At 39.2% G+C, this 27,310-nt stretch overlaps 4 protein-coding genes and 1 pseudogene across 6 annotated transcripts; 4 read left to right on the forward strand and 1 right to left on the reverse strand.

The window, feature by feature from the left end:
* The first annotated feature begins 68 nt into the window (after positions 1-68).
* On the forward strand, positions 69-4,057 carry LOC137713586 (protein NEN1-like). Its single transcript, XM_068452901.1, has 6 exons — positions 69-1,798; positions 2,096-2,253; positions 2,463-2,509; positions 2,602-2,665; positions 2,989-3,581; positions 3,712-4,057. Exons 1-6 carry the CDS (start codon positions 1,516-1,518, stop codon positions 3,914-3,916), a joined length of 1,350 nt encoding a protein of 449 aa, XP_068309002.1. The 5' UTR covers positions 69-1,515; the 3' UTR covers positions 3,917-4,057.
* Positions 4,058-5,895: 1,838 nt separating this feature from the next.
* Positions 5,896-8,694, forward strand: LOC137713302 (protein NEN1-like). Its single transcript, XM_068452587.1, has 6 exons — positions 5,896-6,237; positions 6,578-6,735; positions 6,930-6,976; positions 7,069-7,132; positions 7,470-8,179; positions 8,327-8,694. The coding sequence occupies exons 1-6, from the start codon at positions 5,955-5,957 to the stop codon at positions 8,559-8,561; spliced, it is 1,497 nt and encodes a 498-aa protein (XP_068308688.1). The 5' UTR covers positions 5,896-5,954; the 3' UTR covers positions 8,562-8,694.
* Positions 8,695-16,984: 8,290 nt separating this feature from the next.
* On the forward strand, positions 16,985-20,898 carry LOC137712556 (two-component response regulator-like APRR1). The gene is made up of 6 exons (XM_068451636.1): positions 16,985-17,536; positions 18,054-18,215; positions 18,326-18,459; positions 18,889-19,044; positions 19,174-19,255; positions 19,479-20,898. Exons 1-6 carry the CDS (start codon positions 17,353-17,355, stop codon positions 20,426-20,428), a joined length of 1,668 nt encoding a protein of 555 aa, XP_068307737.1. The 5' UTR covers positions 16,985-17,352; the 3' UTR covers positions 20,429-20,898.
* Positions 20,899-21,099: 201 nt separating this feature from the next.
* LOC137712557 (vesicle transport v-SNARE 13-like) lies at positions 21,100-23,095 on the reverse strand. Of its 3 annotated transcripts, none has more exons than XM_068451640.1 (5): positions 22,896-23,095; positions 22,294-22,352; positions 21,822-22,010; positions 21,562-21,732; positions 21,100-21,359 (listed from the first exon to the last, which is right to left on the reverse strand). In XM_068451640.1, the coding sequence occupies exons 1-5, from the start codon at positions 22,990-22,992 to the stop codon at positions 21,207-21,209; spliced, it is 669 nt and encodes a 222-aa protein (XP_068307741.1). In that variant the 5' UTR covers positions 22,993-23,095; the 3' UTR covers positions 21,100-21,206. The 3 variants fall into 3 exon arrangements, with proteins under 3 accessions (XP_068307741.1, XP_068307739.1, XP_068307740.1); XM_068451638.1 differs by having other exon boundaries at positions 22,294-22,382; XM_068451639.1 differs by having other exon boundaries at positions 22,893-23,095.
* A 1,902-nt stretch (positions 23,096-24,997) lies between these two features.
* On the forward strand, positions 24,998-26,830 carry LOC137712393 (pentatricopeptide repeat-containing protein At5g61370, mitochondrial-like; annotated as a pseudogene).
* The last annotated feature ends 480 nt before the right edge of the window (positions 26,831-27,310 follow it).

Genomic DNA, 27,310 nt, shown 5'->3' on the forward strand with positions numbered 1-27,310 from the left:
TAGGTATTAGGCGTAAGTCTTTCTGATTTGAGGTTGTGGGTAATACCCTGGCGCTAATGGTGAGAATAACCAATCTCCCACTAAACGTTTTGGAACCTAATATTCTTTTACTAACTGGAGGGAAAATTAAAGAGATTTCAAATACATTTATCTCGTCAAATAACTTAACTCACGTATGTTTAGAGTAAAAGTTAAATTTTTGTTATTTACTGTTTGTCGCAATATAAACATAAAAGAATTAATTGCAATGCAATTGTAACTCAAGTGATTATTAACGCTTATCCTTGCAACAACATTTCTTCACATATCAGATGTTGAGTGTTGATGTAATCAGATAAACTACAAAACTTAAATCGTGACAATTGAGAAAAAAAATTAAATGCGTCGGAAACACGGTCTGGTACACCAAATATAATCATAATTTATTGAAATTTTTTTCATGTTTCCAACCGATTATATTATTACACTTGATGTACCAAGCCGTATTCCCAGCACACTAAAAAATCTTTCGACAATTGAAACTACAATGACAGAAGTGGAACTTCACTCAAATTAGGCATCTTGGTGTTGCTAATCCGTACAGCCAAAACGACGCCGTGGCCTCTTTTATAATGTTATTTCCGTTCCTGGTGCAACAGTTGCGCGGTCAAGTTAGTTACTTATGCTTTCACAAAACAAAGGCTTTTAAATGTCAGTTGAAGCCGTTCCCGCCAACACCACGGCCTCCAGAGCTCTGCAACACCGCCTCTTCTCTCTACTCCAGAGCTGCAACTCGATTAAAAAAACTCACCCAGATTCACACCCAAATAACAATTCACGGACTCACACAAAATAGCTAGGTTCTTGTTCGGATTTTATCGTTCTATGTAGCTTCCGGGTGTCTCCAAAGTTCCAAACCAGACATATCAGATGTGCTTTTCTATGCAGAATAGGAAAAGAGCAAGTCCTCAGCTTTCCTAAGACTTGAATCATTCTTAGCTGCTGAAGGGTATATCAGACGGAAGCTGGAAGGATGCATGAAACGGGAACATCATGCGGAAAAATTGAAACACATTGCAACGTGTGTTAGGTTTGAGACACCGTCACCTTGATGTACCGCTTCTCCCGACAGAAGCATGTCTTCAGCTTTCTTGGTGAGTTTTGTTGGAGTTGATAAAAACCAAAGATAGCTTACCAAGGAAGCAAAAGCCGCATTACATTTGCCCAACGCTTAATATTTTTGGTCAAAATTTAAACACTTTATTAAAGCCAAAGCTACTTTTTTTTGTCCATCTGTGATTGGAGCTGCTGCTAATATTTTTTCACCAGCAAAGTAGTGTTCTTCTTTTTGGTAGCTTACCAAGGAAGCAACCGCATTGTACATCTACTTTAATTTGAACACTTTATAAACGAGTGAGGACTTGGGTTTTGATTTGAACACTTTATAAACGAGTGGGAAATTGGTTTTGATTCGAACACTTTATAATCGAACAGGGACTTAGGGTTTTGATTTGAACACTTGAAGAACAAAAAAAAATGGCCAGTCGGAGCGAGGACCAGTGCGAAATAGCCTTCTTCGACTTGGAGACGACGATGCCGACCCGAACCTGCCAGGACTGCACCATCTTGGAATTCGGGTCGATTCTCGTTTGCCCTAGGAAGCTGGTGGAGCTCGACAGCTACGTTACCCTGGTCCAACCCGCCGACCCCTCCGTCATCAATTCCCTGCCCGACCGCCGCAACGGCATTAACCGCGCCGCCCTCGTCGACGCCCCTTTTTTTAAAGACATCGCCGACAGGGTCTACGACATTCTCCACGGTTAGCTCCTTTCCTTTTGATTTTTGTTTCCTCAGTTTCTAACTCCGTGTTTGGCTGCCGAGAAAATTGAGGGAAAAAATTTGAACTTTTATCTTTAATTTGTATGAGTGAAGTGATAACTAACATGAAGGTTTGATTTTTATGGTTGGTTGTGTTTGGTTGCTGAGAAATGGAAGGAAAATTAGCTGAAACTAAAGTAGTTCAATTTTAATTTTAAAGGGTTGCTTTGGATTTTTCATTTCTGCGGTTGTTGCTGGTGGATAATTTGCAATTTGATTTTGTGGTTGTTGTGTATAGGACGTATATGGGCTGGTCACAACATTCTGGAGTTTGATTGTCCTCGGATTCGGGAGGCTTTCGCGCAGATTGGTCGGGATGCACCAGAACCGAAAGATACAATCGATTCATTGAAATTCTTGAGACAGCCGTTCGGAAGGAGAGCTGGTGACATGAAGGTATTTATTTTCTCTCCATCTGTCAGTAAATGTCACCGGTTAGATTTTGATCCGAATCAATTCTTTAAATTCTCCAAATCCATATTTGAAGGACGAAATGAAACATGTAGTTTTGAGGAGGAGCAGTTGTGCAGTTTCTACGTGTTGATGTATGTTACTTGTGAATGTTATCGTTGATTGATACACACGACACAAATTATTTTGCGCAGATGCAATCTCTTGCAACGTATTTCGGGCTCGGAGACCAGCCACACAGGTTTTTCTGCAAACCTACTTCGAGTTTAAACTAATTACTCTTGCCTTCAATTTGGTTTCCTTGAACTAATCCTTCATGTAATGGTTCGTCAGGAGTTTGGGTGATGTTCGAATGAATCTGGAAGTTCTGAAATGCTGTGCGGCCGTTTTATTCTTGGTAATGATATGATTTTGAAGGAATTGTGAACCCATACATTTATACGAAATTTCATGTGTTGGATTTTTAATGGTAGTGAGGAGCTCACACGCGAGGGGTGCGGTGTTACCATGTTAGAATATAAATCAGTAGTATGTCCTCCTCTTTGTTTGTTTTCAATTTTGAAATATACGAGGAGGCGCGACGTAGACTTAAGACTAGTCTTTCTAAAACAGTACTTGGCTCACGTCCTCAAAGTTAGACCTTTTGAAGCTCAAGTTGAGCTGCTCAACTCAACAAATATATCAATAGTAAGAACTAACTACTGTCTGATCTACTCACAGGAGTCGAGCCTCCCGGACATATTCAAGAAGAATAGTTGGGTTCCTTCAAATGCTAACACAAGAATTTGTAGTGAAAACACCGAACGAGTCTCTAATGTGGTTGAATCTAGCACAGCTCGACCATATGCCTTTTACATGGACCCACTTCGCGATGAAGTGATGCAAGAGCTGAATCAGCCAGACAACGCCATGGTAGAAGTACCTATGCAAAAGTCTGTTGAGAGTTCTTCCCCTATCGCTGCATCGGGGAGTTCCCATGGCACTATGGAGTTTTTACAGCCAGATGAAGTTTCTATTCCTTTTATCCATGCTACCCTTGTTCCGTTGTATAATGGGAGTCAGAGGATAAAGTTGCTACACAAAGATGAAACTTTGCAGCTTTGCTGTAGGCATATGGAATTGCGGTTTGGAATCAAGGGAAAGTATTTTGATCGAGCTGGGCGTCCACAATTGAATATTATTTGTTACGCATCACAAAATTTGTGCAAAGTTCTTGATGCATGTGATGGCATTGTACAAAAGGATTCCGGTAGCAGCTCCGAATGGAAGCCTGCTGTGATCCAAAAGGACCGTACTTATACAGTGAAATTACAGTTAAGTTTTAGCCTCTCACGCACACATGCGCACAAGAAAACACATTATTACTGCAGTCTATTGGCTACTGAGAAAGGAGATTCATCTGATCAGATATGTACTGTTTCTTTGTACAATTTGTTTTTGCAGCATACAGCACACCACAGAGATATATCAAAAAGAGCCTTGGGGTGCAGAGCGGAGGCTCGTCACCAAGTTTGATGCTTCAGAACTTAGCACCCATTTAAAACCGCGGACTTTTATCGATGCATTCTTCTCCTTGGAACCGTATGACTATCAGCAGAGTGGAGGCATTAGGTCGGTGGCAAAGAAATTGATTCTTCTTTCCAATTGATGGAGGAATTTGTATCTCTGATTTCTTTGATGGGGGAAGGGGGAAGTTGCTCTGTAAAATAGTTGTTCAATTTTATAAACAAAAGTGGGAATCAGGGGATGCTGATGGTTGTGACATTTGATTGCAGTATCTCTGATTTATTATTATAGAAATGGTTTTCGCACTTTCTTCGTCTCCTCATGCCCTCCCTTCCCTTCGTCTTAGCCTTTGAATTCAATTAATTGTTATTGTATTATTACACTTGGTGTACGAGCCATGTTTTCGACACATTGAAGAATCTCCGACATTTGAAACTACAATGACTGAAGTGCAACAATTGCGCGGTCAAGTTAGTTACTTATGTTAGCTTAATAAGAACATAGTCAGCGGAATAGAATAATCACAGTACCAAAAGTAACCACTAACCTGAAGAAGACATCTCTTGAAAACTAAGGATCTTCTGCAGCTCTCCTCTCTGAATGCAAAATCGCTCAATGAATGGGATATGAGTTTTCTTTTGTTTTGCGTGATAGAGTGAGCGCAGGGACCCTTGTTTTTATACCGTATACGATGATGATTGATCAGGACTCTTCCCATTATGCAATCCTAATCAATCTAACCTTATCACCGATAAAACCTCACATTCACATCCATTATAAGTGTTTCAACACTATCGTGACTGTCATTGCTGAGACCCCTATTATACAAAATCCTTATCAGCTTACAACCTTAGTTAATTCTAATCTCTTATATCCTCACGTTTCCAAACTAAAGATAATCAAGTGTTCAGCTCTCATTAGAACTTACAACTTATGCTTTCACAAAACAAAGGCTTTTAAATGTCAGTTGAAGCCGTTCCCGCCAACCCCACAGCCCCGAGAGCTCTGCAACAACGCCTCTTCTCTTTACTTCAGATAACAATTCACGGACTCACACAAAAAAGCTACATTCTTGTTCGGAATTTTATCGTTCTATATAGCTTCTGGGTATCTCATTCAAGGACTCACACCAGATGATCAGAGGCCAATCAGACAGAAACGCTGCACATGGAGACGTGTGATAGGTTTGAAAGGTAAATCAGACAGAATCCGGAAGGACTTGCATGAAACGGGAACACCGTGTGAAAAATTAAAAACACGGCGACATGTGATAGGGTTGAGAAACACCGCCACCTTGATGTACCGTTTTTCCAAACAGAAGCATGTCTTCAGCTTTCTTCGGAGCATTTACCCTGTAAAAATAAAACACACTGTAAATTAAATAGATTTACCATTTTACATCTGCCTTCGTCTTCAAGTTTCGTTGGACTTGATCACACAGTAGACGTGGGAGATGGGGACAAGGCTCCGTGTGGGTTTGCTGCTATTAGGGTTTTGTTTGAATCTTTGGTCACACGCCATGGCAAGGAATTATACCTAATATACATTCCCATATTCCTGTCATTCGTGCAGGCAACACAAAGCTTATTGTTGTTCCGTACAAACTACCTCTCGTTCATGCAGTCAAGTCAAAGCTTTTTGTTGTTACGTACAAATCGCATGTACGCAATCTGACGCATATTTATAATCGTCTATACACGTGCTAAATTTTGATTTGTCTGCAAAGAGAAATCACCTATATTCTACACAAAATTCTCTTGAATGTGTGTGATCTTTCAAACTAGGCTTGACAAACCGGTAACCTGATACGAAACGACACGAAAATAATAGTTTTAAGTAAATTCGTTAACAAATCGAATCGTTATCATGCATTAAGAACTTGTTAATTGTTCGTTATCGGATTACCTATGAAAAGCTCAATAAGATATAGTTTGTATAATCAAAATATTAAACATAATAATTTTTTGCATAAATCGTTAACTAACATATTTTAAAAACCCGTCAAGACAACAGAACATATTAGACAAACACGACAAACATCATCCGTTTACCGGGTCTACTTCAATCGGACACAAGACTTTCTCGCGTGGACACTTCTTACATTTGGCCAAGGAAGCAGAAGCCGCATCGTACAACTGCTTTATATAGGAGCGGGGATTTGGACACTTGAATACAAAAAAATGGCGAGTCGGAGCGAGGATCGGTTCGAAATAGCATTCTTCGACGTGGAGACGACGGTGCCGACCCGACCCGGACAGGGCTTCACCATCTTGGAATTCGGTTCGATTCTCGTTTGCCCTAGGAAGCTGGTGGAGCTCGAGAGCTACTCCACCTTGATTCGACCCGCTGACCTCTCCGCCATCAATTCCCTGTCCGTCCGTAGCAACGGCATTACTCGCGACGCCGTCATTGCCGCCCCTTCTTTTCAAGACGTCGCCGATACGGTCTACGACATTCTCCACGGTTAGCTCCTTTCCTTTTAATTTTTGTTTTCTCAGTTTCTAACTCTGTGTTTGGCTGCCGAGAAAATTGAGGAAAATTTTGGACTTTTATCTTTAGTTTTGTACGAATGAATTGATAATTAACGTGAAGGTTTGATTTTTATGGATGATTGTGTGTTTGGTTGCTGAGAAATCGAAGGAAAATTAGCTGAAACTAAACTAGCTCAGTTTTAATTTTTGAGTGTTGCTTTGGATTTGTCATTTCTGTGGTTGTTGTTGGTGGATAATTTGAGATCCATTTTTCGAACGGCATGAAAACTTATTTGATGAGTGAAATTTGATTTTGCGGTTGTCGTGTATAGAACGTATATGGGCTGGTCACAACATTCTGAGGTTTGATTGTTATCGGATTCGGGAGGCTTTCGCACGCATTGGTCGGCCTGCACCAGAACCGAAAGGTACCATTGATTCATTGGCATTGTTGACACAGCGGTTCGGAAGGAGAGCTGGTAACATGAAGGTATTTATTTTCTCTCCATATGATGGTAAATGTTACCGGTTAGATTTTGATCCGAATAAGTTCTTTAAATTAAGGGGCAAAATGAAATATGTGGTTTTGAGGAGGGGGAGCATTTGTGCAGTTTCTAGGTGTTGATGTATGTTACTTGTGAATGTTATCGTTGATACATACATGACACAAATTATTTCGCGCAGATGGCCTCCCTTGCAACCTATTTCGGGCTTGGACAGCAGACACACAGGTATTTCTGCAAACCTACTTCGAGTTTAAACTAATTACTCTTGCCTTCAATTTTGTTTCCTTGAACTAATCTTTTATGTAATGGTTTGTCAGGAGTTTGGATGATGTTCGAATGAATCTTGAAGTGCTGAAGTATTGTGCAACCGTGTTACTCTTGGTAATGATATGATTTTGAAAGGATGGTGAACCCATACGTTCTTGAATAATAAAGCATTTATATGAAATTTCATATGATGGTTTTTTAATGGTAGTGAGGAGCTCAAACGTGAAGGGTGGGGTGTTACCATGTTAGAATATAAATCAATAGTTTTTCCTTCATTTTTTCCCTTTGTTTTTTCAAATTTGAAATGTACGAGGCATAAGACGTAAGACCAGTCTTTCTAAAACAGTACTTGGCTCACATCCTCAAACTTAGACCTTTTGAAACTCAAGTTGAGCTGCTTGCCTCAACAAAATATATCAATAGAACTAACTATAGTCTGATCTACTCACAGGAGTCGAGCCTCCCAGACATATTCACAGAGAATAGTTGGGTTTCTCCAAATGCTACCACAAGAAGTCGTAGTGACGGGAAATCATCTGCTGAGGGGTCTCGCATAAACATGAATACTGAGCACGCAAATCAAATAACAGGGGAGAATCATCCAATAACATCTCTTAGGACTAAAGACACTGAAGAAGTCTCTAATCTGATTGAATCTAGCACCGCTCGACCAGATCCCTTTGACATGGGCCCACTTAACGATGAAGTGATGAAAGAGCTGATTCAGCCAGACATCGCCATGGTAGAAATACCTTTGAAAGAGTCTGTCGAGAGTTCTTCCCCTTTTGCTGCATCGGGGAGTTCCAATGGCACTTTGGACTTTTTGCAGCCTGATGAAATCTCTATTCCTTCTATCTGTGCTTCCCTTGTTCCGTTGTATCGCGGGAGTCAGAGGATAAAGTTGTTACACAAAGATGTAAGTTTGCAGCTTTGCTGTAGGCATATGAAATTGCGGTTTGGAATCAATGGAAAGTTTTTTGATCATGCTGGCCGGCCACGATTGAATATTGTTTGTTACGCATCACAAAATTTGTGCAAAGTTCTTGATGCATGTGATGGCATTGCACAAAAGTTGTCTGTGGATTCCGGTAGCAGCTCCGAATGGAAGCCTGTTGTGATCCGAAAAGAGGGTTTCAATAACTATCCTACAGTGAGATTACAGTAAGTTTTAGTCTCTCTCTCTCTCTCTCTCTTTCTCACACACACACACACACACACGAAACACATTATTCCTGCAGTCTATTGGCTACTGAGAAAGAATATTCATCTGATTAGATGTACTTTTTTGTGTATAATTTGTTTTTGCAGCATACAGACAGCAGTATGTGGGGATATTGCAATATACGCCACAGAGATATATCAAAAAGAGCCTTCTGGTGCCGAGGAGAGGCTTGTATTCACCAAGTTTGATGCTTCAGCACTTAGCACCCTTTTCAAACCGCAGACTTTTATGGATGCATTCTTCTCCTTGGATCCGTATGACTATCAGCAGAGTGCAGGCATTCGGTTGGTGGCAAAGAAATTGATTCTTCATTCCAATTGATGGATGAATTTGTATCTCCGATTTATTTGATGGGGGAAGTTGCTCTGTAAATATGACATGTAAATATGACAAGTAGATTGACATATTCAGGATGATAGTTGTGACATGTAATTGCAGTCTCTGTTAATTTTAATTCTTTCTTATTAAAATTCTGTGCTACCATATATGTTCTTTGACTATGCACTCTGATCAAATTAACTTATTAGTATGAAATTATTACAGAAATGGTTTTCGCACTTCCCTTTTCTTCTCATATGCTCCTTCCTTTTGTCCTAGCCTTTGAATTCAATAAATCAAAGTAGATCAAACAACTGATCCACCGAGAAAGAGAAAACGAGAGTGTGAAAATCACTACTGTAAACTATTCGAAAAGAAAACTCTTAATAAGTTTGCAACTAATTCGGCAACATTGTCTCTTGTGGCCAAGATGGGTCCCAATTTGAGATTTGCGATTGTGAGCAAGAAAATAGGAAACTTGTATACTAATGAAGCCAAAAATATCCTTTTAATCAAACCTTAAAAATTCATAAGACTTGAGCTCCTTCTTGATCACCAAGTTAATTATGGCTCCTGCATGCCGGGCCTGCCGTGCCATGTTAAAATCATGTGCTTTATATTTGTGAGGATCCAGAATCTTGTCCTTGAGATTTTTCAGTTCGGTAAAGGATGTGATGGATGATAGCAAAACAGAAACGGGGGCAGACATACTCTGTAAGCTTTGGAGTGTAGGTTATTTTCACTTCCAATTTTGGAAGGACAACCTTATCCCAACAACTGACTTGTTTAAGGAACTGTAACAATGTTTAGCAGTTGAAAAAATTTGTGTTAACTAGTTTGACTTATTCTGCAATAGGGATTAGTTTCTGCATGATTGAAGATGGCGGCAGACAGACGGGAGGACAAGCCAAGCCATTGCGGGAGAGAGCACGTGTGCCAGAGGAATAAGAGCCGGTCTCTAGTCCACCGGGCAAGAAGGCAGGTAAGAGAGAGCAAGAGTGGCCAATGTTATGATGTTATATTAAGATTGTCCCTGCAGGCCCTAATTAAACATGTTTTGCTGAGCATGTGATTGAATTTTTGTTGGTGGCATGTGCTGTGCTTGATATTTTGTCATTTGGTAAAGGATGTGACGGCTACAATGTATTTCATGTCTGATTCTGTAAGATGCATGTACTTCTTCACTTCTTCTCTGGTAATTTCTAGCTATGTCCACATGATGATTGTATATATAGATATACACAGATCAATACAATGCTCTGCTTCAACGAAAATGGTGTAATTCTGGTTTACTGTAGGTAGCCCTTAATTCCATTTTGATTGTTTCGATCAGATGAATCTCGATTTTGGATTCTGCAACAGAAATACGGTACTCTGCAGATCTGAACATGTGGTGGTTAAGTCTGAAATGGTTCTGCTTCACTTAGTTTAGCTGTTGTAAAGCACGAGACAATGGGGGTTAATCCTTAAAATGGAGAAGGAAATCGGAGCTTAATTTGGAACTCTGAAAAGGTGAGATTTTGCAGTTGGATAAAATCTGAGACATATATATAGACAATTGTTTACAGAATTTACGATGAGATCCTCAAAAATATCTGGCTGGAGGCTGTGAAACCCGACCAAAAGTTTGGTAGACCAAACTTTTTGTTGGGAAGCTGGTGTATTTGTAGCATGGGAGCGAGTCTGATTGCTGCATTGCATGGATATATGCACTTCTTGAGCCTTTGTGTTTTTTGTGTGCTGGTTTGAATTGCAATGGAGAAAGATAAGCAGATCGATATTGGTAACAGCAGCAGGCAATATGGTGGCGGTAGAGCTAAGAGCAAGAACATGTCCGTGGATCGCAGTAGGGTAAGAATTTTGCTGTGTGATCGCGACGCTGGGAGTTGCGAGGAGGTTTGCACATTGCTGACAACATGCAGTTATCAGGGTACGTACACAAACGTAAATACTAATGTACGCGTGTATATATCAATATGATCAGTCCTTTTTTCTTCTGCATTTTTAATTCAAGTTTCCAATCAATTTTTTTTTTTTTTTTTGCGTTCCAAACACCTTTGACAGTAATATCAGTTGCCTCGGCCGTGGAAGTGTTGGATGCGCTGAATGCCGAGTGGTCATTCATTGATATCATACTTGCTGCAATTGACCTTCCTATAGAGGCAAGCATGAGCATGCTCAAGTATATAATGCAGGATCTGCATTTCAAACACATTCCGGTTATCAGTAAGCTTCACTTCTTCTTGTTTCGCCAACCTTCTATACAACAGTTTTCTGCACCATATTCTTGTATTTAATAGAAACGATTGCACTCGGTTTTGCTCACTTGGGGAGCAGAAAAGTGAGCAACTCCGAGCAACACTTAATCTAATGGCTCATTATCCCCTATATCTGGTATCCGGTTTCCACTGGAGATCTGACCGCTAATATTATCAGGTGCTCGCAGACGCTCTTTTTTGTTTGCTTTAGAGAGCATCCTACGTAATGCACTATCTGCACATTATGGAATTCTACGGATACAAATAATATTTGCTTGGAAATCCATGTAAACAGTGCATCACACTTTGCTAATCTTCTTGTTTTGAAGTGCTGGCGACGCAGGATGAAAGCCGTTTCCTTTTCAATTTCTTAAAATTTGGGGCCACTGATTATCTGGTGAAGCCACTGTGCATTGATCAAATACTAAACTTGTGGATGCACACTTGGAGGCAGAGGAAGCAACCTAAGGTAGGCATCCCTCTTGAGTTTTCGATAAATAAACAAGAAAAACGACCACGAACAAAGAAAGATGTAAACATTTCAACCGTTGTTTGGAACTGAAACCTCATGGAAATGGCAACATTGTGGTAAAATCTTTCGATCTTTTCAGGGGCTGGAGGCGCCACAGAAGAACATTGGTCTGGTGGTTTCGTCTGAAGCAACGATGAACAACATCTTGGTCTTAGATGACACGGAAGAAGAGTTTGCAGAGGATTCAAAGCCAGCTATGTGTATCAAAAAATAAACAGCGGGATCAGAATTATGCTGAGTATTTATATTGCAAATAAAATTTGGTTATCGGGTGAGAATTTCGAACCAAATTGTTGTCGGAAAATAAGCATATGCTCCATAGAGGAAAGGCTTAGGCTCGAAAGTGCTTTTAGAATCTATTCATTCTTGTTTAAATTTGATGGTTGAGGCAAAATCTTGGGTTAAAAATGAGATGTAATCAGCACTGAAATTTCCTTATCATCGAATGAGGATCCCGAGAATTCTTCAATGACATCCGTTTATCGTATATCGTACGGTTATCTATGTGTTTATCCTATTAATGAAGCTGGATGTCAGAATGTATTAACTAACAATTAACCAAATGGCAAGTGGTGTGTCTCGGCCTCGAATTCACACCCTTTTTTTAATAAAAAATGAAAAAAAAAATTAAACAATTAATCATACGACATCCGAACAGAACTTAGCTGCTGAAAATCAGCAGCAATTCTTGCTGCTAGCCAATCACATATGAACACGTGTTTAAGCAATTGGTTTTTTAATCACAAATTGGACACGTGGCCATCTGTAATTGGCTATCAGCAGAAGTTACTGCTAATTTTTCAGCAGCCAAATACTATCCATGACGCCCTACATGACGCTAGCTATTAACAAGCATCATGGAGGGAGTAAGATGACGCAATATAAGAAAAATAATTTGTTTTATTTTTATATCTTTCACAGCTAAAAAGGGGTGTTTGTTCTCATTTACTGATCTTTCATAAAAGGTTAATGAAAAAGGCTTGCGATTGATTAGGACCATTCACCTTTGTTATTCAGATCTCTAGTTCGAAATCAAAATTATCAAAAACACAAAATGCATTTTCAAGTTTTTAATTTTTATTAATGCTAATACAACCAAAGTCGAGAACATATAATATTATGCTCTCTCTGTACCGTCAACCTTTCTCCTTCCCAGAAGAACCAAACGTCTGTAAAATTTCAATTTCAATGGTTCCATCTCTCAAACCCTGAAATGTTCATGGGTGCTAAACTACCAAGGCTGCATAAAAATGAATAATCAAGCAAACCCAATGACTCATATGACTCATATTCCATATTTAGAAATTATCGTTGTACCAAGAACATGGTTCTTCGACCCAAAAACAAAAACAAAACAAAACATGTATTTACATCAATCTTGGATCAAATTATCCCAATAAAAAATATCAATGTTTATGGTTGGTCGACATTGGGTGACGCAAGCCATTTAATAAATGCATATACTGGGAACATGTGAAACATGCATGTAAATTTCCGCGAACTACGCATTATAATATTCCAACATAAACCTTATAAAATAATATTCAACCAACAATGATAGTGATAGTGATAATGCATAACATGTTCAAAGCATACATCTAATTCAGAATATAAGCGAAATGTGCTATTACAATGATGTCAAAGTAGAAAGGATGACATGATATCACTGGTAGGGGAATGCCTCATGGCACGGATCGTATGCTTCGTTCTTATGTCCTGAGGGGGCGCAAAACAAACATGAGTGAACCAAGTTTATATATATATATATATATATATATATATATAATACTAAAGAATTATTCATTCATCAACGTACTAACCCCCAAAGTTTTATGAAAACTCAATCATATAATATGTAATAGGTTTTCCGAAAATCCTAGCATGCCATAAAACCTTTCATAAAGCATATATCGTATATAATGTGCTAAATAGTGGTATCATAATCAACAGAAGCCCCTACATCACCCAACCCGTAGGCCAAATAAGCATCATCGCCCGTAGGCATAACAGTGACCACTGGATAAGCACAAAACATTAAATATAATCTTTCCAACATACGTACATATATCTCAAAACATCTTCATAATATATAGTCATCCATCATATATACTACAAAGAACATAAATTCAATAAAGTATGATATTCCAAAATATTCTCAGTAAAGCATGATAATCATAACGTGTAAATCTAAATTTACTCATAAAACGTTTCATAAAACGTAACCAAAAATCATGTTTTTCATGTATGCATTTCTGCTATTAAAACATGCATTTTAGAAGGGGTCCACTCACAACCACACCACCATCATCACCTAGACCTCCCCTCCTTACGTCACCTCTCCGATCTCTCTCTCGGCACTGTGCACCGACACTGTGCACGTGGGTTTTCCGACGAGGTAAGTCGAACTCACCTCTAAATCTTCCTAAATCGAGTTAAGAAAAGTGATTAGGTAGTTTTTGAGACGTTTTGGGGTGTTTTTAGACCTAGGAATACCCAGGGAAAACTCTTTCTAGTTTTCCAATGAAGGTTAGTGAATCTCAGGCCATTTTCCGCCCAATCCCGACCTCGACATGATCTCATCTTGGTACAACTTGAATCCTCACTCTTTTATCTTCATTTTGACTTTTGAATGATGAATTTTGGTCGAAGTTAAACCCCAAAACGCAGTCAGGGAAATTTTTTGGTCGGAATCCGGCTTTCTCTTTCGTTGGGTCCGACGACCCACGAGTTGAATTTAGGCCAACCCAACCCACTTAACCCCAAACCCAAATCCCTTTGAACCTAGGCTGTTGGGCCGTGCCAACTAGGGCATTCGGCCTGCTGAACCCAAGCCCAAACCCGGGAAGCCCATAGCCCTAAACCCTTTAAGCTTGAGACCAAAACTAGGTCTTTGGGCCATAGAGTCCGGCCCAAACTATAGGCCTAAGCCCAAGGAGCCCAAGCCCAAAACCCTCTAGCCCAAACCTAGAGCTGGCCCAAACCCTAAGCCCAGCCATGCGTGAGACCGAGTTGGTGCAAGCACGTGGAGCACATACACTGCCGAGCCACCACCTTGCGGCGACACATGAGGGTACTCGAGGTCCCCTTTATGTTTTTTGATGTCCTGAATCCATTTATGACTTCTTTATGTGCTTAGGTGCGATTATTAGTGGCGATTCCATTCTTCCTATTTCGCACAACTCTTCGACGACGATATGTATGTGTGTGTGTCGTCGGAGGGGGTGAGAGAATAGAGAGAGAGATCTGTGAAAGAGGGAGAGTGTGAGCTGAGAGAGAGAGAGTGAGAGTGACTCGAGGGGGGGGGAAGAGAGAAGGAGGGGGAGGATAGGGGATTGCCACGTGGTAGGCAGAGAGAGGAGGAGAATTTGGAGGAAATCCAAAAAGGGGATCCGGATTGGGTAGGGAATAAGGGGTAAAAATGGTAATTTCATAAATTCATGAATATAAAATTACATAGTTTGGGACCGGGTTTCACATCGAAGATGGTGTTGAAGGTGTTTTTGGGGGTAAAGATGGCGTGGTTGTACTGATCATCATATATGCAACCACAGAGGATACTCCAACACAAAAATGCCTTTTAACAAATATCTCCTGCATTTAGCGTGAACGGGACATCCTTATCTTTCTTCGAGAAATAGGAAGAAACTGAGCCAGTTTTAGTGAGATCAATTTCTGATCGTGCAACTGAGAATGCATGCATGCATCTGCTGAGCTTCCATCCAAGCAACGGTTACATATCGCTTTAGCTATTTTGATCGATAGGTGCAAGTAGGAAAGCTATCTACAACTACAAGTTAATGGTGCTTGGTTAGGCAATAACAGCAGCTCAGCTTCATCCATGTCATGGTGCAGTAAGATGGTCCCAGTCCCCCCACCTCTCAACGTGCGCGATAGATTTACGTCGATTCTTCTTGAAGTTGGCTTAATTGTGAAAGCTTTTCTTTGTTGGGTGAGTTTCCATCTGCCTATTAAGTCAGTGTGTCTTATTGACTACACTTCGTCTTGCATTTATTTTGGCTTCTCCAGCGCACTTGCTGGTGAGTGCATGTATTTGCACCTAGAGCAGTTCGACAGATAGAAAGTTCGAGCAGCAAACCCATTTGGTGAAGAGGGAGTTGGGTGTACTTGGCTTTTGTAATTTCTGTTTGATATCAATGGAATTTCCTCGCCGTTTCCGGACTAGACGTACGCTTTTGCCAAACCAGTACAAATCCTCATGTTATTTCGATTTCTGAATTTATCACATTTTGCCTTGTTTTGAACAATTCCATGCATGTGCTTAATGTGCTTGAAATTTGATTTGGTAAAGGATGTGACAGCCACCTGCTTGCGATATCATTTTGTTAAAAAGCATGTGGAGCAAAAATCTTGGAGAAGAAGAGTATAGGCTAGCAGATACATCCTCTCCCATAATACACATGCAGGCATCCTGCTTACGTTTTTTTATGATTAGAGCGACGGTCCATATTAAACTAGTCTAACTACGATAAGAGATATTCAAATTTGTGTGCATAAGGATAGAGCATATTGTTCTAGCTAACTTGGCTTATCGTGTTCTGCGTAATACATACTTTGCTTATGACTCACCTAAATGTTCTTCTTTAGTTATGGGGGTTGCTCTTGCTTTGTGGTTAGGATGGGTGGGTAGTGATTTTCACGCTTCCAATTCTCTCCTTATGTACTCCTCAATTTTCCGTGAATCTTAAATTTTTTGTAACTTATTCAATCCAAGAGAAAAACAAGGAGGAGTGCACGGGAAAAAAGGGAAATACGCAAATCAATGTAAAATTACAGTTCGGATTGGTTCCATTCATGCATAAAATTAGTTGTATAATATGCCAAATTATTCATTTAGGTAGCAGTTTAGTTTAGTTTGGTTCGGTTATTTTCATTCATAACTAAGTAAGAAAATATTACATATTAATGGATTTCATACAATAACATAACAATAGTTGAGAAATCTCATTACCATCAAAAATTGAGATTTACGCTCTTCTTTAACATATAGTCTTCTCTAGCAAAACCCAAAAAATAATAGAAAAATACTAAGAAAACTCTCTGTCACCTCATGTTTTTTTTTACATAATATTTTATAACGTTACCATGAAAATTAACTTTAAGCAGAGAGATGACAGAGAATACTTACTTTGAAAAAGTATTTCTCAAAATAATATCCAAGGAATAAATAGATTATTATTTTCAATATAAATAAATAAATAAAAAGTGAGTCCTGACTGTCTCTAACCTGAAAGGTTGAAAACACCATTACCAGTGGAAAGTGATTCTTTATGGATTCCTTCTTCTTAATCCATTAAATTAGAGAATTTATACTATTGAATTTTGATCCAACGATTATAAATCGGATTTACTTTAAAAGTTATAATAACTTCAGCCGTTGAATCAAATTTTAATAAATTGGATCCCTGATTTGATGGAACAGGAGAAATGGATCCAGAGAATCCCTTTTTCCTCACCTTTTTGCACTTTTGTTTGCTGTCACCCAACCTTCCACGTCTCCTCCCCTCTATCTTACGCCTAATACTCCCCCACGCGCACGTTTGCGAACCTTACACGTAATATTTATACAGATTTTAGTGAGATTTATTTAAAATTTCACTGTTTTTTTCCTGCTAACATTTCTTTTTTGTTTTTTTCCAACTCCTCGGCTGGTGCCATCGTGCGCCGCTGGTGGCCGATGATCCCAGATTCCGAACTTGGAACTCTTTTTAAGTAACAATTCTATCGGCTTCTCTCCCGGGGTCAACTCGAATTCCCAACCGTCCGATAAGCTTGCTCGGAGCTGCGATTGTACGGACGGGTTTGGGGTTTGGGTTTTTGACTAAGAAATGGTGTCAGCGCTTGGGATTGGGGATTGGAGACCAGCAAAACCCTGATTTGGGATTCTGATTGGAGCCCTGGAGATGGAGCGGTGAGTATTTTGGTTGGATTTATGGAGGTTTTGTAGGATCGGAGAGTTTGCCGGGGGTTTTTGGTGGGTTTTGCGATGGAGCTGAATTTGAACAGAGAGTCTGAAGCTGATGGCAGTGGCGGCGGCGGCGGCGTTTGTGGCGTCGGTAGTGGTGCTGATGGGTTCATCGACAGGAGCAGGGTGAGGATTTTACTCTGCGATAACAACGAGTACAGTTCGGAAGAGGTTTTCACGCTTCTTGTGAAATGCTCTTACCAGGGTATGAACGTATTTTATTTTTGTAAAAGTTCATTACTTTGATCGTATCTTCCTATTTGAAGTTTGGAAATTGTTAGAGCTTATCATTTGTCTGGTTGCTAAGAAAATGGAGTGAGAATTGCGAAAGAAAGGCCAAATTTTTAACTTTTTGATGATCTGAGAAAGAAAAATCAAGTTGGAGTTGCATTTTCTGTTGCTTTGTGCTGTTTTTTTGTTTTCAATCTACAAAGATAAAGTGCACTGAATTGATCCCAATTACGGTATGTGATAACGTGAATTGTTTGATCGTTTCTAACTTTCTCGAGTTTCCAAATGAATCCTTTAAGAGTTTAGGTGAAATATGGTGTGAATATATTCAAATAAGTAAATGTTTGTGAAAAGTAATGCTAAACATGCCACCTGTTGAAATAAGAATTTTGAACAGTAGGACAAGGTTTAGAAAGGCCAAGATGAAAAGCCAATGCAATTGAAGATGATTTGTGTGCTCAATTCTGACTCTCGATTTCATTGCTTTACAGTTATTTCCGTGAAGTCTCCTCGACAAGTGATTGATGCATTGAATGCAGAGGGGCCTGATATCGATCTCATACTTGCCGAAGTTGACCTTCCTATGCGCAAAGGCATGAAAATGTTGAAGTACATCACACGGGATAGAGAGTTAAGGCGCATTCCTGTAATCAGTAAGCATGTCTTATCCTATTGTTTCCATTTTCTTTCAATGATAAATGTTTCATGTTAAGGAAAATTATTGTATTAACCTCACTGCTGATCCTTTTTTTTTTTGGGTCAGTGATGTCGGCACAAGATGAGGTCTCTACTGTTGTTAAGTGCTTGAAGCTTGGAGCAGCTGACTATCTTGTAAAGCCTTTACGCACTAATGAGCTTCTGAACTTGTGGACACACATGTGGAGAAGAAGGCACATGGTTTGGTTGCACGACTTTAATGCTTTTGTTTCTGAGCTGTTCTTCGAATTACCCCTTGCTTTATCAAAATCTTTGTTGATAGAAATAAACACACTAGGGATGCCTAGCAAGCTAGCAGCTTAGAAGTGACCATCATGTAGGAGTTGATGTTTTGTTTGGGCTGTTAGTATCTTTATATGACCCATTTAGGTGGATTTACTATCTTGGATAGTTCAGAACAAAGCATGCAATCAAATTACTTGGCTTCTCACTTCTCAGCCTTCTCACTTCTAAAGCTAAAGTTCGTACTCCTTTAGTTGAATGTACTCTTGTGTATGTAATACCTCTTTTTTTCAAGTTCCTCATCCCTAACTGATGCATGTGCACTAGGATACTTCTATATCCTCTCAAATTAGTAACTAAAACATTTTTATTTTATGTATTTGGCAGCTTGGGCTAGCAGAGAAGAACCTTATAAATTATGTTGATCTGGTGATATCAGACCCTAGCCGATCTAATACGAACAGTACTACTTTATTCTCGGATGATACAGATGATAAATTGGGCAATCCAGAGACTGGAACCCCAGCTCCTGAGGAAGATAAGGTGACCGTTTACTATTTATAAATTACTTTTTGAAGATCAGTTTTTTTTTTTTGGGTTATAATTTTAACTTAATATTTATTATATATAGAGTTAAAGCATGATCGTTAATTAATTAATTTTATTTTTTAGTCTACTCCTGTTATGCAGCTTCCTGTCGAGAATATATCAGAATTTCGGCCCGATGTTCCAGGAATAAGTGACCGGCAAACTGGTGAGCCACTTGTGATATGGAGAAATTTTGTTGTATCATATGTTTTGAACACGTGTTCACTTGAAACACCGTCATGTATGGTTAATACTATTGTGTCATTCATTCAACTTCACTAATTTGGGTAAAGCAAAAACCTATCTTTAAGAAGAATAGTTTTTCAGTATGACATTTTCATCTTTTACACAAATAACTTTTTTTCCATTTTCTCTGATTATATTGTTAGGAAAGTTTTTATCTGCCCCAAAGAAGAGCGAACTGAAGATTGGCGTTGGCAAGTCATCTGCCTTCCTTACGTATGTGAAATCAAGCGAACTAAAAATCAATCCTCAGGTGGTTGCACATATTGAAGACATTGCCACTGAAAATTTGAGGATAGAAGAGAAACAAGAAGAATGTGTTCACCAAGTGGTTGGTGATCCCCAAGTACATGGAAATGGAGAGGCGTGGGAAAGCAACTCACAGGGAGATGACTTGCCAAGCAGTAACAGTATCCCAGATTCTCTTTCTTTGGAGAGGTCTAGTACCCCGTCTGGATCAATGGAACTTCAAAATCAGAGGAGTTTTGAGGAAGACAGATCCTCTCTGGTGCCTGCACATCCAAGAAATGAACCTCAACATGATTTTTCTGGCCTACCCACCCAAGCCGCCTATCAATATTATATGTCGGGGGCTGTCAATCAAGTTATGATGTCATCGTCACCCGAAGTTTATCAAAAGAATCTGCATGACATGCAAAATCATGCTGTGATGCCACAATACAATCATTTTCCACACTGCCCTCCACACCCAAATGGGATGGCTTCGTTCCCCTATTATGGTGTATGCTTGCAACCTGGTCAACAAATGCCGAATGCTCAGCCATGGCCATCATTTGGAAGTTCAGCATCCACTGAAGTGAATCTAAATAAGGTTGACAGAAGGGAGGCAGCATTGATTAAATTTAGGCAAAAAAGAAAGGAGCGGTGTTTTGATAAAAAGATCAGGTATGTAAATAGAAAGAAACTTGCCGAAAGGAGACCTCGTGTGCGGGGACAATTTGTGGGGAAGTTAAATGGTGTAAATGTGGATCTTAACGGCGAGCCTGCTTCTGTTGAAGATGATGAGGAGGAGGATGAAAAGGATGATGAGGAGCTTGCGCCAAGGGATTCCTCCCCGGAAGATGGTGCTTCTTGATAGGAAGTGATTGTATTTGGTTACGTGGGAGAATCATAAGAGTTGAATCCCTTTTCATTACGGACGTTCCTGCATCCCTTAATGTTACCTATATGGATGAGTGGGGATTGGTGTTGCATGGTTCCATTGAAGTATACTGGGTGCATCGTCGTATTGGTTGGACATTGATCAAGGGTTCAAACTACTGGTTCTATTTCAGTAATCAAAGATCTGATCATCGTAAAGTATCGCGCCGTCCATCTTCTTGAATTACAGAATAGCCCAACAGACACTCGGTGAAGAGCTCTTGAGGTCGGGAACCTTTCATCCTTGATTCATCCATGTCCGAAATCCAAACCGGAAATGAGCTCATCTTCAGAATTTTTCTGTCAAGAAGTTTTAGATTTAAACAATGACTTAAACAGGAGAACGGTGTTTTCTCTTCTTATTATCATATGGAATTTTATGGTAATTTTTGTGAAAGTTTTGAAGATTTCTTGTGCCTCTTTCCTTCTTTGACGTAAAAAGTATAGTTTGCAGAACAGAAGACACATTTGTGACTTCCCGAAAGGCGGCCTCTGTGCTCCCCTGATACACGGTCTACCCTGTTTTCTCCGGCCAACCCCGGCCACTCTGTTCGTCTCAAACGAATCCATGGCTGCTTTCTTTCATTCTAACACCAAATTTTGCAAAGATATAACGAAAAGACAGCTCTGTTTGCCCTTTGCCCGAATCAACCAGAAACAATATCCAATAACATACACACCAATATCAGAGTGAAATTCCAGACCAATATTAGCTAGCGCGTAATCTTAAGATAAAGGATAAACAAGATTGCAACGGCGAAGACTCCGATGATGGAGCCGACAATCCATTTATTCCTGTTCATACTCCTCGTCATGGCGGTCAGCACCTTCTTGCTCTTGCTGATACTTTCATCCGCCCCGTGGAGCTGCCAACACAACGAAACGAAATTAGGGTTACCACCTCGACAATCTCATTTTCTCGTTAGCCTAATTCATCGGAGATTATCTAATGTAACCATGGATATATCCCCCTCGTCCTATATCTCTCGTCACGTAAGCAACAAGCATCTGCTTTCCAGGGGAAATGACACAAAGCAAAAGGAGGAGGTACAGGATTAACAGACATACTGTATTGTGAGCATGTAGAAGTGACTGGCGTTGTTGGTGCAAATCTTGGAGGATTGAGACCCCAAGCTCCTCGGTTTCCAGCATTGCTCTTCTACTCTCCTTGATTCTGTCCGTCGACTGATTTAACATGTCAGTCGTCATCAACAATCTTCCTCGTTGATCGTTAGATGTCTGCCACATAACCAAAACATCCTATGAACAAGACCCCTTGACAAGCTAACACGCATTGAGAGAGGTAAGGTATAGAGATGATGCATTACCGTCAAGGAATCTGCCATTCCGGGCTCCAACAGCTCGTCCCGAGCTGCAAAATTCACGACAGGTGATGCGATTCTCTTCAGTTGGCTCTTCAAATTGTTCAAATCAACCTTGTATTCTCTTAGCTTGGCAAGAAGAGCAGCCTTCACACTTGGCTGCAAACTCCTCGCCTCAAGGTCCATTTTCCTCAGCTGGATAAGTTCTCCAACATGGCATAAATCATCAATCTAATATCATAAACAGAAGAAAACTTGGGTACGGTTGCTAGACCACGAAATCCGTAGAGCACCTCTCACAAAAAGCACGAGACCCTCTGTGTTTTGGTTTCCCCAGAACCTACGTTGGTCCCATATGATGTGAGAGCTGCCCTAATCAGGCTGCCCTAATCAGACAACCGTACTAAAGTTTTTCTACGTAAACACAACAAACATGAAACATCTAAACCATGGATTTTGACTGGAGTTAGTGCCATACCAAAGTATCTGCATCCTCTAATCCAGCTTTTACCTCTGCAATTATCTGCTTTTTTTTCTCTGCAAAGCAAGAATTCACATAAGCACCATCTGCATTCTAAAGTCTCTCAAAAGCACCACCTTTTATGTAATTCTAAAGTCTATCGTTGATCGTTTTATGTTGCAAATTTTCAAATTGAACCAAAAAATAAAAGCAACAAACAAATGCATGATGAATCCAACCAACACTCTATGCTTGAATTACAATTCAATATTTTTTTATTGCACCCGACATTAGCAGTTGACCGCTGACGGACCCGAATGCATGTGTCATGCATCATATTCTTATCAAACTCAAAAGAAAAGTGAAAAAAAAATTAAAATGCATCTTTTATTTAGATATATACTGCTCCAGCCAACTATTCTTGTTTACCAGGAACAAGTATCTGACATGGTAAAACAAGTTTAAAATTACTGCTCTGATTAACTGACATAATTCACGTCTAAAAATCTAGTTATCATGCATTGTACACAACTATCAATACTCCTCTAAAAACAAAAGAAAAGGAGAATTATAAAAAATAAAAATAAAAATTGCATTTCATTATTCAGAGATTTTACCACCTCCTCCATCCACGGCGGTGGCAGCCGTGCACTTGCTTGAGAGATTAGCTGAGAGCTCGCAGTATTGGCGCTCGTACCCCTCAAACACCTCACTCATCCTTCTCGATCTCGATTCCACCGCCTACCCATTTCTCCTGGATCCGATTAGTGCCTAAATTTATCAACTTTCCGTTAATCAAGCTCTGAAAATTGAACCAGTTTTCAATATAAGACAAACTGATCGAATTTGAGCTTTTGCATGGCTGGGAGTTTGCGAATGTTCCCATCATGCCCTTGGTTGTTGCGTTGGATTACGTACAAAGGACGGGTATTGACGTGTCGTTGCATACATGGATATACAATAATAAAATTTCATTTTAATCCCCAAGTAAGATTATTTTTTCAATAATACCGTATGTAAAATTAAAAACTAAAAATAGTCCACCATGTGAGATTATAATATTTCATATCACATTTAATAATTTTTTTATTTATAAATTTATGGAATTTTTAGTTTCCCTATTTACCCTTATTTCTCTCTTAAAACCAATTAGAGAAACAAATGTATAATTAACTTTCCAAGAATGCTTAAGTAACTAGATCCATAATTAACATGATCGCAATAACAATAACATTACCATAATCCTCCATGTGTTATTCCAATTAAAGACACCAAAAAACTCAAAAACCATGATGAAAGAAAAAAAGCCAGAAAACTCAAAAACAAAAAATCACGTTGTATTCGGAAGAAAGAAGGAAAAAGGGACTTTTGGATGCCAAATTGACGGTGAATCCAAAGAAACAATACAAATAGAGAAAATGGAATGTGAAATCACAACCTAATTGACCGTACCGAATTAATCGGGCCTACACTATATAGTACCTAGCTGACCGTACCGAATAGATAGGACCTAATTGACAATATCTAAATGATCAATTTTGTATGTAGAACAATATAGTGTACCTATATTCTCGATGCATTCGTTTTTGTTTTTATAGTTTTGGATTCAATAAATTAAAAATGAATCCTAAGATAAGTGAAAAGAACAATTTTGTATGTAGAGAAAATAGAATGTGAAATCACAACCTAATTGACCGTATCGAATTGATCGGGCCTAAAATATATAACGTACCTAATTTATCAGACCTAATGAACTAAAACATAAAAAATACAAATCATAACAAATTGATCGTACCATATCTATTGAACCTAAACTATATAATGTACCTAATTGACCGTACCGAAACTATCGGACATAAATTGTGCATTCTTGTAAATAATTGTAGACAAAAATGATGGCATTCTTGTAAATAGTAGTAAAACTTGTGGTTTTATTATAAGTGACATCATGGTGCATTAAAATGAATGATCTTTTTTTTATATTGAAAACCTTCCGAGTTATATTCTAAAAATCATCTTTGACAAGCCCTTATCTCTAAAATCCCCCATATTATTCTATTGAAATTTTTTATTTGAACTCATATAATCTCTTTCTACACCCAACTTAAACTTTAAATGTGAATTGTCTTTCTTATCCTATTGTATAATTACCATCAAGTACACAATAAGATTAACAATAAAACTAAAATTTATCAATAAACTCACATGCAATAATTAAACCCTAGTTTCACACAATGTTTATCCTACGTTCATTCCGGCCAAAACCCTAAGAGTTCATATAGAGAAAACAAACTTATTTATTTATTTTTGTTTATTTATTTTATTTATCAATAGATAGTGATTTTGAAGTTTTAAATCCTCCAACTAAGGTATGAATTGATTTATGCAATTTTTGTCGTTTCATTTCAATTTTTTTTGAAGTTGAGAAGATGAGTTTTTAAGTTTCAATTCACAACTATCAACGCTGAAAGTTGAAAAGATGAGTTGTAAATGGTGGCGAAGCCATTTGGTTTCCTCGAATCCACTCCATTAGCAAGGTTGAAAATCTAGGGCTAACGTAAAGAAATAAGGGTTTGCTACCACTTACGAAGGTAAATGAGCATGTTGTTTGCTACCACTTACCTTAGATCATGGAATAATTGAAGATTGGTTCATTAGGAGGCAGCAGTTACCACAACAAAGAGACACTAAAATACAAACAAATTAGCTAGCAACAATAGCCATGGGAGCCGTAGTGATGTACGCAGCAGCTCCAGCAATGGGGCACATCATCTTAAGAATTTCTATTAATTTCTACATATAATAATGTTGTACTACATCAATTACGACCTAATACTGTATTGCATTAACGAAAGCAAGCCATACGACTTTATGCTTATGCAATTTGGGATTAAAGAGATATTAGTTCTTTAATAAAAATTACTCAATTGGAATTTTATTTTCTAAATGGGTGTAAAGAAAAATTTACATGTTGAATTGAGTTTGTGAGGGTATATTAGGTAGTAAACTTGGGTTTAAAGAGATATTAGTATTTTTAAAAATAATATGGGTGTAGAGAGTAAGTTTGGTGTCAGCTAGCAGGCGATGTTCAGGCTGAGCTTTTTATAATGCACTGCAAGTGTTAGAAGGATTTCCTGTATTGATATCGAAATGGCAGCGGCTTTTTGTTGCAGAATGCAGTCAGTAGTCGGAATCTCAACGCTTTTTCGTGTTTTTACTCCTCGACAGAGTTCCCTGTGTAGTCGCCGCCCGAGCTGCAAGAGCTGTGTAGCATTGTTTCGAGTGCAATTGGCGGTCTGGATGATTTGGAATCGAGCCTAAATAAACTTACTGCTTCCTTAACATCATCGCTTGTGACCCAAGTAATCGATTCTTGCAAAAACGAAGCGCCCACTAGAAGATTGCTAAGGTTTTTTTCCTGGTGTCATAAGAATTTGGGTTATGGTTTGTAAGAGAAGGACTACAATTTTGGCATTCGGGTTTGAGGACCACACGGCAATGAACATTGTACTCTCTGATATTGTGAAGGCGGGCTGCGCAATGGCAGCTTAAACTTTTGGTCTTGTTGCTGAGGCATTGGTGAAGTTGGGGAAGGAAGATGAGGCATTGGGTATGTTTAAGAACTTGGACAAGTACAAGTGACCTCGAGACGGTGTTACAGTCACTGCCAGTGTCAATGCGCTTTGCGCTTGAGGGCACGTTAAAAGAGCAGAAGGGGTTGTTTTGAACCACAGGGATAAGATTGCCGGTATATAGCCTTGCATTTATAAAAGTCTTTTGCATGGATGGTTTGTGCAGGAGAATGTGAAGGAAGCAAGAAGAATCATCAAAGAAATGAAGTCGATCAGGATTATGCCAGACTTGTTTTGCTACAACACATTCCTTCGGGGGCCTTTGCGTGAGAACTTTAAGCGCAATTCGTCTGGACTTGTTCCCCAAGCGCTAAATGTTATGATTGAGATGTGGTCTTATAGCATTTCTCCAAATTCCATTCTTTTTTGGGAAGAACAAGAATCAAGGAATCTTGTAACATTCTTAAGACTATGAAGAACGGGTTTTACCTTGTTGCAAGAGTGTTGTATTTGTCCGGCAGATTTGGTAAAGGAAATAAGATGGTGGATGAGATGCTTGAACAGGGCCTGCAACTGAATCGTAAGTTCTACTATGTTTTGATTGATGTACTCGTAGGCAAGGAGAGACCACATTATGCTCTGGAGCTTCTTCAAAGGATGAAGGCAAGCGCATTAGGCGTATATTGTCCGGTTTATGATGTGTTGATTCCCAAGTTTTGTAGGGGAGGGGACCTTGAAAAGGGTAGAGAGCTTTGGGATGAAGCCGTATTTCTCTTAGCTGCTCGAGCGATTTGTTGGACCCTTCGATCACTGAGGTTTTCAAGCCAGCAAGGAATGAGGAAAAACTCCGCCTTATCGAATGCACCAATGCAAAGGCTGAGGTGAAAGTTAGAAGGAGGACCGTGAAGACAAAGCAGACGAAGAAGAAGAGAAAGATTTTAAGGGGAATGCTGAAGAAGAAAAAGAAATCCGCCGCGACTTAATTGGTATGCCTGTAACTTGTGCAACTGTTGTTTTAGTTTTCTCCTTGGATGTTTTGTTGCCTTGTATACTTGTTCGAACCCTTGGCCAAATGGATTGAATCTGACTTGGGAAGCGGGAATTCGAACTTTGGACATCTTCCAACATCGAATAAAGAAGTATCACTAGACTAATAGCTGGTCAGTTGAATTTGACGAGGTTGGTGAACCATATAATTTTCAATGGCCAAAACTTATGGTGAAACCTAAGAGAAATTTAGGAGACTTGAGAGGGATGTGAATCAAAGTTTGCTTTCTTTCACTATCTTCACATTTTTGTCACGTTTGTAAACTCTGATAACTCGCCGCATTAAGATTGATTTGGTTGAATTAATTATTAACCCTTTATTTAGTTGGTTGAATCCAAATTCCACATCTTTCCACCTAACTCAGAGTACTTCTGCAAGATTGCACTTTTATTAGGAATCCGGATCTTCATCGGAT

Source organism: Pyrus communis, chromosome 13 (assembly GCF_963583255.1).
Source record: "Pyrus communis chromosome 13, drPyrComm1.1, whole genome shotgun sequence".
Taxonomy (NCBI): Eukaryota; Viridiplantae; Streptophyta; class Magnoliopsida; order Rosales; family Rosaceae; genus Pyrus; species Pyrus communis.

Coding starts and splice junctions, on each gene's coding strand:
- LOC137713586 (XM_068452901.1), top strand. CDS start 1,516: ATGGCCAGTCGGAGCGAGGACCAGTGCGAAATAGCCTTCTTCGACTTG. Junction 1,799..2,095: donor GGTCTACGACATTCTCCACG/GTTAGCTCCTTT, acceptor TGTTGTGTATAG/GACGTATATGGGCTGGTCAC. Junction 2,254..2,462: donor GGAGAGCTGGTGACATGAAG/GTATTTATTTTC, acceptor TATTTTGCGCAG/ATGCAATCTCTTGCAACGTA.
- LOC137713302 (XM_068452587.1), top strand. CDS start 5,955: ATGGCGAGTCGGAGCGAGGATCGGTTCGAAATAGCATTCTTCGACGTG. Junction 7,133..7,469: donor GTGCAACCGTGTTACTCTTG/GTAATGATATGA, acceptor ATCTACTCACAG/GAGTCGAGCCTCCCAGACAT. Junction 8,180..8,326: donor TATCCTACAGTGAGATTACA/GTAAGTTTTAGT, acceptor TTGTTTTTGCAG/CATACAGACAGCAGTATGTG.
- LOC137712556 (XM_068451636.1), top strand. CDS start 17,353: ATGGAGCTGAATTTGAACAGAGAGTCTGAAGCTGATGGCAGTGGCGGC. Junction 18,216..18,325: donor AAGGCGCATTCCTGTAATCA/GTAAGCATGTCT, acceptor TTTTTGGGTCAG/TGATGTCGGCACAAGATGAG. Junction 19,256..19,478: donor AATAAGTGACCGGCAAACTG/GTGAGCCACTTG, acceptor TTATATTGTTAG/GAAAGTTTTTATCTGCCCCA.
- LOC137712557 (XM_068451638.1), bottom strand. CDS start 22,992: ATGAGTGAGGTGTTTGAGGGGTACGAGCGCCAATACTGCGAGCTCTCA. Junction 22,383..22,895: donor CACCGCCGTGGATGGAGGAG/GTGGTAAAATCT, acceptor TTTAGAATGCAG/ATGGTGCTTATGTGAATTCT. Junction 21,360..21,561: donor TTCTACATGCTCACAATACA/GTATGTCTGTTA, acceptor TTGTGTTGGCAG/CTCCACGGGGCGGATGAAAG.